General features: G+C 22.7%; 1 protein-coding gene across 5 annotated transcripts in view; it reads left to right on the top strand.

The window, feature by feature from the left end:
* The window catches only part of GLS (glutaminase), a 59,165-nt gene that overhangs the window by 36,056 nt on the left and 1,737 nt on the right, over positions 1-21,372 (top strand). For 3 of the 5 annotated variants that reach the window (XM_073956547.1, XM_073956548.1, XM_073956549.1), the window contains 5 exons: positions 16,176-16,415; positions 16,482-16,739; positions 17,235-17,350; positions 17,540-17,820; positions 20,604-21,350. In XM_073956547.1, the coding sequence (XP_073812648.1) occupies positions 16,176-16,415; positions 16,482-16,739; positions 17,235-17,350; positions 17,540-17,820; positions 20,604-21,350 (1,642 nt within the window). Of the gene's footprint in view, positions 1-6,455; positions 6,486-7,594; positions 7,840-16,175; positions 16,416-16,481; positions 16,740-17,234; positions 17,351-17,539; positions 17,821-20,603; positions 21,351-21,372 lie in introns of those variants that run through there. The other 2 variants (XM_073956546.1, XM_073956551.1) reach the window with 2 other exon arrangements.

The raw sequence follows: 21,372 nt of genomic DNA, 5'->3' as shown, positions 1-21,372 counted from the left end.
GTCTCAATAATAGTCCGATCAACGCGAAATTTGAAATAAGGCAAGGGAATATGACGAAGAAGAAGCTTGCAATTTGAGATGATGATCAGATAATATTTAGAGGGTTAAATGGACCAAAACTTTTGTGTGAAAATTGTGAAAATTTTTAATATACAGCTTATATCTTAGTTCCTGGAAGTGACATTCCGGACAAGTGAGATATACTTGAAAGTGGAACGCTTGACCTTTCAATTGATGCCAATTATGTTGGTGTACATTATCAGATAACAGAGTTACAGCCTAATATATTCCGTTATTTGTTTGTAGTGTAATAATAAATTCGCTAGAAGTCGAAATTATACATCAATAGTCACGAAATTTTGCACCTGGTAAGAGTATAGGTCGAAAAAGATGCCTACAATTTTGAATGATGATCTGATATTCTTTAGCGGGTGAAATGGACCATTACTTTTGTATGAAAAATATAAAAATTTTATTTTTGTTTGATATTTTAATTCCTTGAGGACATACATATTTCGCAAAGTAGCCTACATATGGAAAAAAAATACTGAGCTTTCCTCTGATGTAAATTGCAGTAAAGTGTTTGCTAGATAACGGGCCTATTGCCTAATATATAATGGGTTCTGTGTAGAGAACCACATTTTTATCCCATGCTACATATTGTCTCTCCAAAAGTGTATGTAACACCACGAAATATTCGTCCTAGACCCCTTATTTGATATGCCAAAATTCATATCTCGACGAGATAAAGAGAGAGAGAGATTTAGCGACGTGTGTCCGTCCATTAAAAATTGTAAACAAGCTTAAGACCGAAATTATGGACCGATTGTAACGAATTTTTTAAGGAGGTTGGGTTCGGGCCAGAATAGAAATGATTAGTTTTAGCTGATGATCGCGAAATGTTCAGGGAATGAAATGGACCAAAAACAAAATTTTAACCAATTTTGTAGCGGCTCTGTAGGTCAAAATTATAACCCGCAAAACTTTGAACAAAGTTTGAGTTTATGATGAAGAAGAAGGGTACAGACCAACGTAAAGATCAGACAATACTTAGCGGGTTAAATGGACTGAAACTTTTGTGTGAAATTGGTGAAAACATCAATAACGTAGCGGTTAAACAACGGAAGTAGTAGTACTACATAAGTGGGTTTCATTACATTTTAGTTTGTGTGAACTAAATATTCCTTTCCTGCTAGAAAAATGTCTTTGTCATGCTAGATAAGCTATTGGTTTTGGTCATAAGTATTATACATTACATCTCTGATATTTGATAATTAAATTTTCACAATCATTGAAAAGAAGTTCCGTGGAGAGCGATTGTCCAGGGATAGTGGTATAGGGTATCCCATGGTCGGCTCCGTCCGACTATAGACTTTTCTTACTTGTTTCATAATAAATTCTTTCAGAAGATTATGTGTGCTCGATCCAAACTGTTTTTGGAATATCTATGGTGAATATATATAGGGAAAATATTGAAAACCCAGATCGGACTTTGAAAAATTACGTATTTTAGTACTATAAACTAAAATAACGTCATCAGGATAAGTCATAGGTCCCTGATATTGTATGTGAAAATGCGGGGATAGTCTACGGATAGCCTGAAAGTTGCAAAAAAACCCCTATGACACCGCGTGTCGTGGTTGGAACGCAAGATAACTCTCGAACGGATCTGCCATTTCGGTCCAAAATTTGGCCTTCGTAATATTTTGTCCAAACATAGTTTAAGTTCGAAGATAAGTCATATCGGTCCAACCCTTCAGGTACCTCGCCCAAAAAAAGTTCAAAAATGTTCGGAAAAATTGTGCGCACAATAACTCTTGAAGGGAGTGACCGATGTGGTCCAAATATTGCACATTGTGACATTTCTACCAGACATAGGTGAGGTTCCAATATCGGGCACTCCCTCGGGTACCTCTTACACATAATTTCGGAGAAGTTCAGTTTAGGACCTGCTCTATAATCGCTTTGATGTAAGCACTTTTATTTGCTGCCCCCTTTTACAACGGTACATATTTTATGAGAGGCAAGTCCATACTTCCTGAGAAATAGCGTGAAAGTGCAAAAATCCCCTATGGCACCATTTGGATTGGCACGATAACTTTCGAACGGATCAGCCGATTCGGACCAAATTTGGCCTCCGTAATATTTTGTCCAAACTTATTTTAAGTTCGAAGATAGACACTATCGGTGTGCACCCTTCGGTACCTCCTACCCAAAAGTTAAAAAAGTCACAACTTTAGATGTCCTAATTATTTATTTAGCGTATGGATTTTTTTATAAAATTTTATTTAATTTTATTTTATGTATCTACAGATTCAATGTGTTTAGCCAGGATATTACGTCTGTTGAAAGGGACTGTACTTCCTCAATATTTCCTGGAAAAGATATCATCGGACAATTGTAAATTATGTGGTCGATCGACTGGGTTTGGGCTCCACACACGCAGCTAGGGACGTCGGCGAGACCCCATCTATGTAGGTTTTCCATTGTTCGGCCTGTGTAAGAGCGGAGTCGATTTAAATTACACCAAGATTTGCGTGGTAGATCGAATTCAGTTGTTCTGTTTTTGTGGGTTGAAAAGAGGACTGCTGCGACCCATAGAGTTCCACTGCGATAGCCAAGCAGTATGTGTATTAAAATCTTCGCTGTGTAGCTTTTTGGCTAGTATTAATGGCGATTTTCTGGATTTCAGCTTGGATTCATATGCTCTTAATAAATCTCGATTGAGAGGGATGCTGGTATTTTCGGTGATTTTATTATACTCCTGGAGAAGAGCGTGTTCTCTTCTTAAGTTTGGAGGTTGAATGTTCGATAGCACTGGGAGCCATTCTATCGGTGTTGATTTTAGTGTCCCTGTTATCAATCTCATGCTGAAGTTTAGTTGTGCGTCAATTCGTTTTACGTGGTGACTGTTGAGCCACACAGGTGCTCCGTATTCGGCTGTTGATTATACCAGAGACAAGGCAGATGTTCGAAGACAGTTGGCCGAGGCACCTCGTTCCTGCGATGTTCTGGATGATGTTGTTTCTAGATTTGATTTTTTGGGCTGTTTTATAAAGGTGTTGTTTAAACGAAAGGGTTCTGTCAAGGGTTATTCCCAGGTATTTTGAATTGATGTTGTGGGAGAGAACATACCCGTTGAGGCGAACTGTAATTTTTTGTTTAGTTGTTTAGATAAACAGTGAAGGGGCGGTCGCTGAGGAGAGCTGATATAATGTTACAAATTCTACAGCACGGTATGATCTTATTTAGTTTCAGCAGGAGTCCTTTTTCCATACTGTGTCATAGGCGGCCGACAGATCGACGAATGAGACCGCTGTTTTTTGCTTTTGGTCGAAACCATTTTCTATGAAATTCGTGAGTGCTAGTACTTGGTCGGTGCAGTTCCTACCTTTTCTAAATCCAGCTTGTTCAGGTGGGATAAACTTCTCTATTTCTTCATCAATACGGCTCAATAAAAGCCTTTCAAATAACTTAAGGCACACTGAAAGGAGGGCAATCGGACGGTAGCTCGAAGCTTCAGCTGGGGTTTTGCCTGGTTTGAGAAGGGCAATGACTTTTGACTTCTTGAAGAGACCCGGGATACGGCCTGAGTAAAGGATATCGGTGTCGAATCTGGCAAGCCATTTCCTAGTACGGGGACCACTATGTTTTATGAACTCTGGATAGATGCAATCCACCCCTGCGGCTGTTCCATTTTTCATCTTTGACTGTGCTTGGTCAATTTTCGATACGGAGAAAGGGTGGGAGAAGGAGTCATTTGGGGTGGTGTGACTACGTAGGGTCTTTAATTCCGAGTTAATATTTCGCGTGAACGGTTTGTCAGCCTCGGCCTTGGATAAGTTGCTATGTGGGCAGCAATGATGTTTGGATCCATCTCAGGACTTGTAGATGAAGGGGGGTTTGCAGCCCCAAGCTTGCGAAAAAGTTGCCACGCTTTACGACTGGAGTGTTTGAAGCTCATGTTGGACATGGATTTTTCCCACTCAGATTTTCTCCCATCGTCCAGACTTTTTATGAGTTCATCTGCTACCTCTGGGCTTTGGTTTGTACGGAATTCTTCGAGAAGTCTTTCACTGTCCTTATTCCAGCATGGGATATAGTCTTTACGGAAGCCTCTTGGGATGCACTTTTTGGCTGTGGCAATAACAAGTCCAGAAAACCTTTCGAAGTTGTTTGACTTAGGGGGTATAAATCTAACGTCCCCGTCGAGTTTAGCGGTGAATTTGGGCCAGTCAGCTTTGCGAAAGTTCCACCTTGGTTTAGGGGTAGATCTTATAATCGGAATGGTTATGCCAATGTTTACAATTACCGGTCGGTGTTGGCTTTGAGGAAAGTGAGGCAGTATTCGTCTTGAGGCTGTGAGGGGGTTGTCGTTGGAACCAGAAACAAAGCATAGATCGGGATTGTAATCACGGTGCCATCTGGCAGAGCCTTGGCATCAAACAGTAGGTGGAAACCATGATTTTCCGACCATTGGTAGAGCCGCTCGCCGTTTTCATCTTAGTCGGTATTAGATTGATGATTGAAAGTTTCAATTCACACATGCTGAGGGTATATCATAGCCGACTGATACTTTTTTACTTGTTAAATATGTCCTTATAATAGGATTACACTTTGTGATTTTGTTTTTAAGTCATGGAAAATTAATCATATTCTGACACTGCACCTTGATAGAAGACCAAAAATAAGAAGATACGAGGCCCACATCACGTGGTTATGGGCTTTGATGTCAAAAGTGATCATTTTGTCAAACGGGGGCAAAGTTGTAGCTTTGATCTTAAAGAACTAAAATTGTGAACACATAAACTTCATCAAACTTCATCTTCAAGGTTAAAATAGTGAAAATCAAATTCTTTTATAATTTTTCTTGGGTTTTGGTCTATAAATCGGTTTAATGATCAAAATTCATCCAAACAACCAACTACAAAAATTTAGCTTAGGTCTCAATAAACATCTTTCTAGAACAGACGAGCTCTATAGAAACGGTTCTTAAAGTTCAAAATGGCAAAACAAATGCAATCTTTATCCAATTTCCTCTCGTCCTAGTCCTTAGACACTAAACGGTTCGAAATTTAAGAAAACAATTAACTACAATAATGTAGAAAAGATTTTAGTAAACAACTTTCTGGAACATTTGAATTGTCTATGAATAGTTCTTAAAGGCCAAAATTGCAAAAAATAGAAAATATAACGTTTTATAATTTTTTCACAGATTTTGGACAATATATATTCCTTAGAATGTATTTCTTCCTGCACGAAGTTCCGTTTCGTCGCCGCTTAAACTTGATGACATCTCCTATCAGTTTCCATCGTTTCCTAAAACATTTTTCATTGTGACGTATAACTTACGACAAACATCATTCGCCCTGTGTAACTTCCAGAAAACGTAACGTAACACTTGGGCAGCGATTTATCACTACGTTATAGAGAAAAATCGTTATAGAGAGATTGTTTTTTGTGAGAATTGACTTTACTCATATCATATCACCCGCGAAGTAGAAGAACTGTAGAGAAAAATCATGCTAAAATAAAACATGTTATCAGATATGTTTAAACTTTAATGTCAGTATGTCAAATTCCGCATAGTTTTAAAGACGTATGTATACTTTATGATACCTCTTCTACAAATTGTGATGTTTTCGCAGTTTTTATTTAACTCCTAACCTAGTGTGACGTATAACTGATGATAAGCATTATACGTCATGTGGTTCATAGAAACTGATAATATCTACAAACGTCACTTTCTTCACGTTTCAAATACTTAAGAATTATTTACATATGTATGTATCCTATTGATGACATGTATACATATGTATACTTTACGTTTTCCTTATGTTTGTTTTTTTTTCGACTTGTCCACTGTTGCAGAAAAATTTCCGAAATATTTACTTTTATTTTATGCGTGTGTGTGTGGGTGGATCACCTTTAATTTACACTCATTGGTCATTGACTCTGAGCTGTTTTCTTTATAAAATTTACCTCAAACTACAATTAATTATCACCCACAATTTGAGATAACGTGGCGTATAAGTATTATTAATTAGAGGCCTATGGGTCGTATAACTAAGTAATATGAATTATACGACACGATGATTAACCACCTACAATAATTACCCAAGAGTCATAAAATGACTAAACAATAAAATAGAAATGATTATTTCAATATGGTATCATGAGTGGTATGATGAATGTGCAAAACACAGAAGCATTACTCATTCGCCACCACAATTTCAAAACACATAATTTCGTTACATTTGCACATCTAGTCCTTTGTTGATTTGATGAAATTACATATTTTCGAAATGTCCAAAAAAGTCCAGACTTACATTCATTACAAAAGTAAATAAAAATATAAATAAATTATTTTATTTAACTTGCAATTAATTTTATTTATATATTTCCATTTTGTTAAACACACAATTTCGAATCGAATCCAAAAACAAAATAAAAAGTTTGCAGAAACGCTGCTACTCAGTCAGACCGTGAGTAATAATGCTGTGTTATTAGTAAAAGTTCATTATATGTTTTTCCTTTTTTAAATAAATTAAATAATTTTTTTTCTGTTTTCCCCTTAATGTTTTCCATTTGGCGTTTCTGAAAAAAACGAAACAAGTGTTTGTCTGGGCTAAATACAAATTTTAGTATATATATTTTCCACTTGAAAATTGTTGGTGTTTTTGGTATTTTTGGTTTTTAATTATTTTTAAATACCACTGCACTTTGTTTGTTTTCCTTAATTTTCAAATATTTTGCGAATTGTTTTTTTGTTTTTGAATTGCAATTTGTTTTGGTAGTGCCAAGGATTTTTTTAATATTTTTCAAAATTCCAATTATTGCGTTTATTATTTTCCTTTGACATGTTCTAAATTATTGGCTTAATTTGTTATCATGTCTTTTGTCTTGTTGTTTAGTTTATTATAAATTTTAGTGTGTTCCACCCTATTACATTGATTTATCAAATAAAATAAATAAAACCCATGTCTTTTTGGCTAATTAAGATGTTTGAGTGAATATGTTCATCGTTGTGATTGTCAAAAATGTTTGAACTTTGAGCGGAATACATTCAAAATATTGTTTAGATCTTTGATGGACAAATAATAGAATTGATATAAATATTACATACATATGAATTAATCAAATAAAAAATAAAAGATATTGACAAAAATAAAAAATATTTTAATTTTTTTTCAATTAATTATATTTTGATCTTCTCTTCTTTGAAATCACCTACCAATCGAAGTAAATTATTTTTCCCCGATTTCAAGTTTATTGTCACAACTCTTGTTGCTAGAAATTTTTTTCGAATTCTGCCTAAGAATTCAGGCCACCTTTGATACTGTGACATGTGTCGCAGCAGCCGCCTTTTGTCAATCACAGCCAATTAAGAAGACATTTTGATTTGCATTTCTTTATTTAGACACGCCTTTCGATATTTTTATTCTAATAATTGCTGGTGGCTGTATCGGGCCTCATAACTAACTAATTGCTGGCTATACTTTCTATTGAAATCAATCTATACATTCTTTGTAAAAAATATTTTTAATTTATTTGCTGACGAAAGTTGGCGACAAAAGATGATATATGAAGTATTGCAGAAATTCTTGTCAGTTATCGAGAGTTTCTTGTGGCGGTTACTAGTCGGAAAGTAAACACACCATATTCTAACGAAGAGGATACTTTTGCTTGGCGGTTACTATAAAAGAAAAAATTACAAGCCCTATTCTAGCAAAAAGGATATATTTAAATTAAAGAAAAATATAACGTTATGGAATTTGCTTATCGGGAATCGGTTATGATTGAATATTTTTGTTTGAGGTGCCTACCAATTGTTAATCGGTAATGACCGGTGTATAAGTGACAAAATATATAAATAAGTGAAGAAAATTGAAAAAGAAATTATTTTAAAATTAAGATCTTTAAATGTTTCCACGATTTGGCCATATAATATAATATATAAAAAATAAAATGTATAATATATATATATATATATATATATATATATATATATATATATATATATATATATATATATATATATATATATATATATAATAAAAAATATAAAATTTAAGATTAAGTATAAATTATTAAGTATAAATTATAAAATACAAAATATAAAATTTAAAATATAAATTATAAATTATTAAATAAAAATTATCAAATATAAAAATATAAAATACAAATTACAAAATATAAAAAAATAAAATATATAATATATAATATCAAATATAAATTCTAAAATATAAATTATGAAATATAAAATGTAAAATATAAAATACAAATTATAAAATATATAAAAATAAAATATATAATATAAAATATAAAACTTAATTATATAAAAGAAAACACAAAATGTAAAATATAAAAAATAAAATATAAATTGTAAAATAAATATTAAATATTAAATATAAAATATAAAATATAAAATATAAAATATAAAATATAAAATATAAAATATAAAATATAAAATATAAATATAAAATAAAAAATATAAAATATAAAATATAAAATATAAAATATAAAATATAAAATATAAAATATAAAATATAAAATATAAAATATAAAATATAAAATATAAAATATAAAATATAAAATATAAAATATAAAATATAAAATATAAAATATAAAATATAAAATATAAAATATAAAATATAAATTATAAAATATAAAATATAAAATATAAAATATAAAATATAAAATATAAAATATAAAATATAAAATATAAAATATAAAATATAAAATATAAAATATAAAATATAAAATATAAAATATAAAATATAAAATATAAAATATAAAATATAAAATATAAAATATAAAATATAAAATATAAAATATAAAATATAAAATATAAAATATAAAATATAAAATATAAAATATAAAATATAAAATATAAAATATAAAATATAAAATATAAAATATAAAATATAAAATATAAAATATAAAATATAAAATATAAAATATAAAATATAAAATATAAAATATAAAATATAAAATATAAAATATAAAATATAAAATATAAAATATAAAATATAAAATATAAAATATAAAATATAAAATATAAAATATAAAATATAAAATATAAAATATAAAATATAAAATATAAAATATAAAATATAAAATATAAATTATAAAATATAAAATATAAAATATAAAATATAAAATATAAAATATAAAATATAAAATATAAAATATAAAATATAAAATATAAAATATAAAATATAAAATATAAAATATAAAATATAAAATATAAAATATAAAATATAAAATATAAAATATAAAATATAAAATATAAAATATAAAATATAAATTATAAAATATAAAATATAAAATATAAAATATAAAATATAAAATATAAAATATAAAATATAAAATATAAAATATAAAATATAAAATATAAAATATAAATATAAAATATAAAATATAAAATATAAAATATAAAATATAAAATATAAAATATAAAATATAAAATATAAAATATAAAATATAAAATATAAAATATAAAATATAAAATATAAAATATAAAATATAAAATATAAAATATAAAATATAAAATATAAAATATAAAATATAAAATATAAAATATAAAATATAAAATATAAAATATAAAATATAAAATAATAAAATATAAAATATAAAATATAAAATATAAAATATAAAATATAAAATATAAAATATAAAATATAAAATATAAAATATAAAATATAAAATATAAAATATAAAATATAAAATATAAAATATAAAATATAAAATATAAAATATAAAATATAAAATATAAAATATAAAAATATAAAATATAAAATATAAAATATAAAATATAAAATATAAAATATAAAATATAAAATATAAAATATAAAATATAAAATATAAAATATAAAATATAAAATATAAAATATAAAATATAAAATATAAAATATAAAATATAAAATATAAAATATAAAATATAAAATATAAAATATAAAATATAAAATATAAAATATAAAATATAAAATATAAAATATAAAATATAAAATATAAAATATAAAATATAAAATATAAAATATAAAATATAAAATATAAAAATATAAAATATAAAATATAAAATATAAAATATAAAATATAAAATATAAAATATAAAATATAAAATATAAAATATAAAATATAAAATATAAAATATAAAATATAAAATATAAAATATAAAATATAAAATATAAAATATAAAATATAAAATATAAAATATAAAATATAAATATAAAATATAAAATATAAAATATAAAATATAAAATATAAAATATAAAATATAAAATATAAAATATAAAATATAAAATATAAAATATAAAATATAAAATATAAAATATAAAATATAAAATATAAAATATAAAATATAAAATATAAAATATAAAATATAAAATATAAAATATAAAATATAAAATATAAAATATAAAATATAAAATATAAAATATAAAATATAAAATATAAAATATAAAATATAAAATATAAAATATAAAATATAAAATATAAAATATAAAATATAAAATATAAAATATAAAATATAAAATATAAAATATAAAATATAAAATATAAAATATAAAATATAAAATATAAAATATAAAATATAAAATATAAAATATAAAATATAAAATATAAAATATAAAATATAAAATATAAAATATAAAATATAAAATATAAAATATAAAATATAAAATATAAAATATAAAATATAAAATATAAAATATAAAATATAAAATATAAAATATAAAATATAAAATATAAAATATAAAATATAAAATATAAAATATAAAATATAAAATATAAAAATATAAAATATAAAATATAAAATATAAAATATAAAATATAAAATATAAAATATAAAATATAAAATATAAAATATAAAATATAAAATATAAAATATAAAATATAAAATATAAAATATAAAATATAAAATATAAAATATAAAATATAAAATATAAAATATAAAATATAAAATATAAAATATAAAATATAAAATATAAAATATAAAATATAAAATATAAAATATAAAATATAAAATATAAAATATAAAATATAAAATATAAAATATAAAATATAAAATATAAAATATAAAATATAAAATATAAAATATAAAATATAAAATATAAAATATAAAATATAAAATATAAAATATAAAATATAAAATATAAAATATAAAATATAAAATATAAAATATAAAATATAAAATATAAAATATAAAATATAAAATATAAAATATAAAATATAAAATATAAAATATAAAATATAAAATATAAAATATAAAATATAAAATATAAAATATAAAATATAAAATATAAATATAAAATATAAAATATAAAATATAAAATATAAAATATAAAATATAAAATATAAAATATAAAATATAAAATATAAAATATAAAATATAAAATATAAAATATAAAATATAAAATATAAAATATAAAATATAAAATATAAAATATAAAATATAAAATATAAAATATAAAATATAAAATATAAAATATAAAATATAAAATATAAAATATAAAATATAAAATATAAAATATAAAATATAAAATATAAAATATAAAATATAAAATATAAAATATAAAATATAAAATATAAAATATAAAATATAAAATATAAAATATAAAATATAAAATATAAAATATAAAATATAAAATATAAAATATAAAATATAAAATATAAAATATAAAATATAAAATATAAAATATAAAATATAAAATATAAAATATAAAATATAAAATATAAAATATAAAATATAAAATATAAAATATAAAATATAAAATATAAAATATAAAATATAAAATATAAAATATAAAATATAAAATATAAAATATAAAATATAAAATATAAAATATAAAATATAAAATATAAAATATAAAATATAAAATATAAAATATAAAATATAAAATATAAAATATAAAATATAAAATATAAAATATAAAATATAAAATATAAAATATAAAATATAAAATATAAAATATAAAATATAAAATATAAAATATAAAATATAAAATATAAAATATAAAATATAAAATATAAAATATAAAATATAAAATATAAAATATAAAATATAAAATATAAAATATAAAATATAAAATATAAAATATAAAATATAAAATATAAAATATAAAATATAAAATATAAAATATAAAATATAAAATATAAAATATAAAATATAAAATATAAAATATAAAATATAAAATATAAAATATAAAATATAAAATATAAAATATAAAATATAAAATATAAAATATAAAATATAAAATATAAAATATAAAATATAAAATATAAAATATAAAATATAAAATATAAAATATAAAATATAAAATATAAAATATAAAATATAAAATATAAAATATAAAATATAAAATATAAAATATAAAATATAAAATATAAAATATAAAATATAAAATATAAAATATAAAATATAAAATATAAAATATAAAATATAAAATATAAAATATAAAATATAAAATATAAAATATAAAATATAAAATATAAAATATAAAATATAAAATATAAAATATAAAATATAAAATATAAAATATAAAATATAAAATATAAAATATAAAATATAAAATATAAAATATAAAATATAAAATATAAAATATAAAATATAAAATATAAAATATAAAATATAAAATATAAAATATAAAATATAAAATATAAAATATAAAATATAAAATATAAAATATAAAATATAAAATATAAAATATAAAATATAAAATATAAAATATAAAATATAAAATATAAAATATAAAATATAAAATATAAAATATAAAATATAAAATATAAAATATAAAATATAAAATATAAAATATAAAATATAAAATATAAAATATAAAATATAAAATATAAAATATAAAATATAAAATATAAAATATAAAATATAAAATATAAAATATAAAATATAAAATATAAAATATAAAATATAAAATATAAAATATAAAATATAAAATATAAAATATAAAATATAAAATATAAAATATAAAATATAAAATATAAAATATAAAATATAAAATATAAAATATAAAATATAAAATATAAAATATAAAATATAAAATATAAAATATAAAATATAAAATATAAAATATAAAATATAAAATATAAAATATAAAATATAAAATATAAAATATAAAATATAAAATATAAAATATAAAATATAAAATATAAAATATAAAATATAAAATATAAAATATAAAATATAAAATATAAAATATAAAATATAAAATATAAAATATAAAATATAAAATATAAAATATAAAATATAAAATATAAAATATAAAATATAAAATATAAAATATAAAATATAAAATATAAAATATAAAATATAAAATATAAAATATAAAATATAAAATATAAAATATAAAATATAAAATATAAAATATAAAATATAAAATATAAAATATAAAATATAAAATATAAAATATAAAATATAAAATATAAAATATAAAATATAAAATATAAAATATAAAATATAAAATATAAAATATAAAATATAAAATATAAAATATAAAATATAAAATATAAAATATAAAATATAAAATATAAAATATAAAATATAAAATATAAAATATAAAATATAAAATATAAAATATAAAATATAAAATATAAAATATAAAATATAAAATATAAAATATAAAATATAAAATATAAAATATAAAATATAAAATATAAAATATAAAATATAAAATATAAAATATAAAATATAAAATATAAAATATAAAATATAAAATATAAAATATAAAATATAAAATATAAAATATAAAATATAAAATATAAAATATAAAATATAAAATATAAAATATAAAATATAAAATATAAAATATAAAATATAAAATATAAAATATAAAATATAAAATATAAAATATAAAATATAAAATATAAAATATAAAATATAAAATATAAAATATAAAATATAAAATATAAAATATAAAATATAAAATATAAAATATAAAATATAAAATATAAAATATAAAATATAAAATATAAAATATAAAATATAAAATATAAAATATAAAATATAAAATATAAAATATAAAATATAAAATATAAAATATAAAATATAAAATATAAAATATAAAATATAAAATATAAAATATAAAATATAAAATATAAAATATAAAATATAAAATATAAAATATAAAATATAAAATATAAAATATAAAATATAAAATATAAAATATAAAATATAAAATATAAAATATAAAATATAAAATATAAAATATAAAATATAAAATATAAAATATAAAATATAAAATATAAAATATAAAATATAAAATATAAAATATAAAATATAAAATATAAAATATAAAATATAAAATATAAAATATAAAATATAAAATATAAAATATAAAATATAAAATATAAAATATAAAATATAAAATATAAAATATAAAATATAAAATATAAAATATAAAATATAAAATATAAAATATAAAATATAAAATATAAAATATAAAATATAAAATATAAAATATAAAATATAAAATATAAAATATAAAATATAAAATATAAAATATAAAATATAAAATATAAAATATAAAATATAAAATATAAAATATAAAATATAAAATATAAAATATAAAATATAAAATATAAAATATAAAATATAAAATATAAAATATAAAATATAAAATATAAAATATAAAATATAAAATATAAAATATAAAATATAAAATATAAAATATAAAATATAAAATATAAAATATAAAATATAAAATATAAAATATAAAATATAAAATATAAAATATAAAATATAAAATATAAAATATAAAATATAAAATATAAAATATAAAATATAAAATATAAAATATAAAATATAAAATATAAAATATAAAATATAAAATATAAAATATAAAATATAAAATATAAAATATAAAATATAAAATATAAAATATAAAATATAAAATATAAAATATAAAATATAAAATATAAAATATAAAATATAAAATATAAAATATAAAATATAAAATATAAAATATAAAATATAAAATATAAAATATAAAATATAAAATATAAAATATAAAATATAAAATATAAAATATAAAATATAAAATATAAAATATAAAATATAAAATATAAAATATAAAATATAAAATATAAAATATAAAATATAAAATATAAAATATAAAATATAAAATATAAAATATAAAATATAAAATATAAAATATAAAATATAAAATATAAAATATAAAATATAAAATATAAAATATAAAATATAAAATATAAAATATAAAATATAAAATATAAAATATAAAATATAAAATATAAAATATAAAATATAAAATATAAAATATAAAATATAAAATATAAAATATAAAATATAAAATATAAAATATAAAATATAAAATATAAAATATAAAATATAAAATATAAAATATAAAATATAAAATATAAAATATAAAATATAAAATATAAAATATAAAATATAAAATATAAAATATAAAATATAAAATATAAAATATAAAATATAAAATATAAAATATAAAATATAAAATATAAAATATAAAATATAAAATATAAAATATAAAATATAAAATATAAAATATAAAATATAAAATATAAAATATAAAATATAAAATATAAAATATAAAATATAAAATATAAAATATAAAATATAAAATATAAAATATAAAATATAAAATATAAAATATAAAATATAAAATATAAAATATAAAATATAAAATATAAAATATAAAATATAAAATATAAAATATAAAATATAAAATATAAAATATAAAATATAAAATATAAAATATAAAATATAAAATATAAAATATAAAATATAAAATATAAAATATAAAATATAAAATATAAAATATAAAATATAAAATATAAAATATAAAATATAAAATATAAAATATAAAATATAAGATATAAAATATAAAATATAAAATATAAAATATAAAATATAAAATATAAAATATAAAATATAAAATATAAAATATAAAATATAAAATAAGAAAAATATAAAATACTTTTTTGGGCCTGAATTTCCTTATTTTTATTAATTTTTTTTAGTTTGATTTTCTTTTTGGTGTAAATATATTTGTACATAGCATGCTTTAATGTCCAGTCTATACATATCTAGATGTTTCGCTATATTTTCCCTCCAAGTATTTATTTATTAACAATTTTTTCCTTTTTCTTTTTTCCCTCCCCTCTCTCTCGCTACACAGTCATCGTGAACAAGAACAACGCAATGCCGAAGATGTGCTATTTGACATGTTCTACAATGAGGAGACCGGTCTTATATCGATGGGTAAATTCTTGGCCGCCCTCAAGACCACTGGCATAAGACGCAGCGATCCTCGCATCAAGGAATTGATGGAAAATTTGAAAAAGGTCCACAAATTGTCAAATTATGAATCGGGTTCATCGGCTGAGACACAAAATTTGAATCGTGAAACATTTAAGGCGTAAGTTAAGAATACCTTAATTTGTTTAAATATTTATTTTTAACTCTTACCCTTAATTTTTTGCAGTGTGGTTGCCCAAAACATTGTTTTAATTGCCAAGGCCTTCCGTCAACAGTTCGTCATACCCGATTTTGTGGGTTTCGTCAAAGATGTCGAGGAAATCTACTGGAAGTGTAAAAGTAATACCGATGGCAAGGTAGCCGATTACATACCCCAGCTGGCCCGCTACAGCCCCGAATCATGGGGTGTCAGTATTTGCACCATTGATGGCCAACGTTATTCCATTGGTGATGTTGAGATACCCTTCACTTTGCAAAGTTGCAGGTAATTATTTTTGAAATATTTTTTGTGGCTTCATTTTCATTCATCAAACAATCGCTTAGAGTGGTCAGGTTGGTTTTCCTTATTTGTTGTATCAACATTTTTTTGTTATGTTGTATCAAAATCTAATGAAAATTATTGCAGTTGTATCACGCGTCGTGAGTAAAGCGGCATTGTTTGTGACCAATAGCAGCGGCGAACCACTTGAAATCTTCTTCTTTTGCAAAGAAGATGCAAAGGAGACGACCTGCTTGGTTCATTAGTAAAGAAGCTTGGTCACCTCTGTGGTGTGTGTGTTTCACTGCCAGTGGGATGGGTTCTTTGTAAGACCCCCATGCATCCCTACATTCACCACCATTTGTTCATGCGAGTGAATTCCTTGAGTTCACAACAAAATCACAAAAGGGCAATCTCTGCCTCTATCTCTCTGTAAAGGTCTGTTCTCTTAGTAATAACAACAAATTTTACTTTATAATTTCTTTCCCAAAAAAATAATAGCAAACCCTTGACCTATGCCATTGCCTTGGAAAAACTGGGTCCCAATGTGGTGCATTCGTATGTTGGCCAGGAACCAAGTGGCCGTAATTTCAATGAATTGGTGTTGGATTATAATAGTAAGTAAAAAATTATATATAAATATGTATATATTTATAAAATGATAAAAGTACTGTTATTATATTTAAAACGGTTATAGGCAATTTAAATATCGTTCTTTGTAACCCTTTGTTTCTTATAACCGTTTTAAGTTCTCTCTTTCTGTATCCAAAAAACTATAAATAAAATTTATTGTTATTGTCTTTCAGATAAACCCCACAATCCCATGATCAATGCTGGTGCCATTCTCACCTGTTCTCTCATTCATGCCCTGATCAAACCCGAAATGACAATGGCGGAAAAATTCGATTATGTCATGAATTGGTTTAAACGTCTATCGGGTGGGGATAATATTGGTTTCAATAATGCCGTCTTCTTGTCAGAACGTGAAGCTGCCGATCGTAATTATGCCTTGGGCTTTTATATGCGTGAAAATAAATGCTATCCGAAACGTACAAATCTCAAAGAAGTCATGGACTTTTACTTCCAGGTGAGCAGAAGAAGAAAACATTACGTTACTAATAGAAGTAAAGTGGGTGTAACGGCTGAATAAGCAATTTTCCTATGGAAAATCTCTATTCAGCCAGGCTTAATAGCAATTTTCCTATGGAAAATGTTATTCAGCCAGGCTGAATAGCAATTTTCCTATGGAAAATGTTATTCAGCCAGGCTGAATAGCAATTTTCCTATGGAAAATGTTATTCAGCCAGGCTGAATAGCAATTTTCCTGTGGAAAATGTTATTCAGCCATGCTGAATAGCAATTTTCCTAGGGAAAATCTCTATTCATAGCAATTTTCCTACGGAAAATCTTATTCAGCCAGGCTGAATAGCAATTTGTTTATGGAAATCTTATTCAGCCAGGCTGAATAGCAATTTTCCTATGGGAAATCTTATTCAGCCAGGCTGAATAGCAATTTTCCTATGGAAAATCTTATTCAGCCAGGCTGAATAGCAATTTTCCTATGGAAAATTTTATTCAGCCAGGCTGAATAGCAATTTTCCTATGGAAAATTTTATTCAGCCAGGCTGAATAGCAATTTTCCTATGGAAAATTTTATTCAGCCAGGCTGAATAGCAATTTTCCTATGGAAAATTTTATTCAGCCAGGCTGAATAGCAATTTTCCTATGGAAAATTTTATTCAGCCAGGCTGAATAGCAATTTTCCTATGGAAAATTTTATTCAGCCAGGCTGAATAGCAATTTTCCTATGGAAAATTTTATTCAGCCAGGCTGAATAGCTATTTTCCTATGGAAAATTTTATTCAGCCAGGCTGAATAGCAATTTTCCTATGGAAAATTTTATTCAGCCAGGCTGAATAGCAATTTTCCTATGGAAAATTTTATTCAGCCAGGCTGAATAGCTATTTTCCTATGGAAAATTTTATTCAGCCAGGCTGAATAGCTATTTTCCTATGGAAAATTTTATTCAGCCAGGCTGAATAGCAATTTTCCTATGGAAAATTTTATTCAGCCAGGCTGAATAGCAATTTTCCTATGGAAAATTTTATTCAGCCAGGCTGAATAGCAATTTTCCTATGGAAAATTTTATTCAGCCAGGCTGAATAGCAATATTCCTATGGAAAATTTTATTCAGCCAGGCTGAATAGCAATTTTCCTATGGAAAATTTTATTCAGCCAGGCTGAATAGCAATTTTCCTATGGAAAATTTTATTCAGCCAGGCTGAATAAAATTTTCCATAGGAAAATTTTATTCAGCCAGGCTGAATAGCAATTTTCCTATGGAAAATTTTATTCAGCCAGGCTGAATAGCAATTTTCCTATGGAAAATTTTATTCAGCCAGGCTGAATAGCTATTTTCCTATGGAAAATTTTATTCAGCCAGGCTGAATAGCTATTTTCCTATGGAAAATCTCTATTCCAGGCGGGCCTATGGAAAATCTTATTCAGGCAGGCTGAAGAGCAATTTTCCTATGGAAAATTTCTATTCAGCCAGGCTGAAGAGCAATTTTCCTATGGAAAATTTCTATTCAGCCAGGCTGAAGAGCAATTTTCCTATAGAAAATCTCTATTCAGCCAGGCTGAATAGCAATTTTCCTATGGAAAATTTTATTCAGCCAGGCTGAATAGCAATTTTCCTATGGAAAATTTTATTCAGCCAGGCTGAATAGCAATATTCCTATGGAAAATTTTATTCAGCCAGGCTGAATAGCAATTTTCCTATGGAAAATTTTATTCAGCCAGGCTGAATAGCAATTTTCCTATGGAAAATTTTATTCAGCCAGGCTGAATAGCAATTTTCCTATGGAAAATTTTATTCAGCCAGGCTGAATAGCAATTTTCCTATGGAAAATTTTATTCAGCCAGGCTGAATAGCTATTTTCCTATGGAAAATTTTATTCAGCCAGGCTGAATAGCAATTTTCCTATGGAAAATTTTATTCAGCCAGGCTGAATAGCAATTTTCCTATGGAAAATTTTATTCAGCCAGGCTGAATAGCTATTTTCCTATGGAAAATTTTATTCAGCCAGGCTGAATAGCTATTTTCCTATGGAAAATTTTATTCAGCCAGGCTGAATAGCAATTTTCCTATGGAAAATTTTATTCAGCCAGGCTGAATAGCAATTTTCCTATGGAAAATTTTATTCAGCCAGGCTGAATAGCAATTTTCCTATGGAAAATTTTATTCAGCCAGGCTGAATAGCAATTTTCCTATGGAAAATTTTATTCAGCCAGGCTGAATAGCAATATTCCTATGGAAAATTTTATTCAGCCAGGCTGAATAGCAATTTTCCTATGGAAAATTTTATTCAGCCAGGCTGAATAGCAATTTTCCTATGGAAAATTTTATTCAGCCAGGCTGAATAGCAATTTTCCTATGGAAAATTTTATTCAGCCAGGCTGAATAGCAATTTTCCTATGGAAAATTTTATTCAGCCAGGCTGAATAGCAATTTTCCTATGGAAAATTTTATTCAGCCAGGCTGAATAGCTATTTTCCTATGGAAAATCTCTATTCCAGGCGGGCCTATGGAAAATCTTATTCAGGCAGGCTGAAGAGCAATTTTCCTATGGAAAATTTCTATTCAGCCAGGCTGAAGAGCAATTTTCCTATGGAAAATTTCTATTCAGCCAGGCTGAAGAGCAATTTTCCTATAGAAAATCTCTATTCAGCCAGGCTGAATAGCAATTTTTCTATGGAAAATGAAAAAAAAAAAACTTATTCAGCCAGGCTGAATAGAAGTTTTCCTATTATTTTAATATTTTTTACGACGTCCAATTCTAATTTTCTTCTTATTTCCTTACCTTACAGTGCTGTTCGATGGAAACAACCTGCGAAGCCATGTCTGTTATAGCCGCCACCCTGGCCAATGGTGGTATTTGCCCAACCACCGAAGAGAAAATCTTCCGACCCGAGGTGGTACGTGATGTCTTGTCAATTATGCATTCATGCGGTACCTATGATTATTCGGGACAATTTGCCTTCAAAGTAGGCCTGCCGGCCAAGTCAGGTGTTAGCGGTGGCATGATGTTGGTAATACCCAATGTTATGGGTATCTTTACCTGGTCACCACCTCTCGATCAATTGGGCAATAGTGTACGTGGTGTCCAGTTCTGTGAAGAATTGGTTAATGTTTTCAATTTCCATCGTTATGATAATTTGAAACATGCCACGAATAAAAAGGATCCCCGTAAACATCGCTATGAAACCAAAGGACTGTCGATTGTCAATTTATTGTTCTCCGCGGCTAGTGGAGATGTAACAGCATTGCGTAGACATCGTTTGTCGGGTATGGATATCACTTTGGCTGATTATGATGGTCGCACAGCATTGCATTTGGCAGCCTCCGAGGGTCATTTGGATTGTGTACGCTTCCTGTTGGAACAGTGTCATGTTCCTCACAATCCCAAAGATCGTTGGGGTAATATGCCCATAGATGAGGCGGAGAATTTCGGCCACCACAATATTGTGGAATATTTGAAGGAGTGGGCTGAAAAGGCACAAAATAGTGAAGATGTTACCACCGAGGCGGTGGTTAAGAATACCGAAGCTGATGAGGTAAGCAGAAAATCTTTATATT

Source organism: Musca autumnalis, unplaced genomic scaffold, assembly GCF_047663935.1.
Source record: "Musca autumnalis isolate F117 unplaced genomic scaffold, ASM4766393v1 scaffold_5, whole genome shotgun sequence".
NCBI classification, from domain to species: domain Eukaryota; kingdom Metazoa; phylum Arthropoda; class Insecta; order Diptera; family Muscidae; genus Musca; species Musca autumnalis.
The sequence above is the reverse complement of the archived record's forward strand: the minus strand, read 5'-3'. Positions and strand labels throughout refer to the sequence as shown.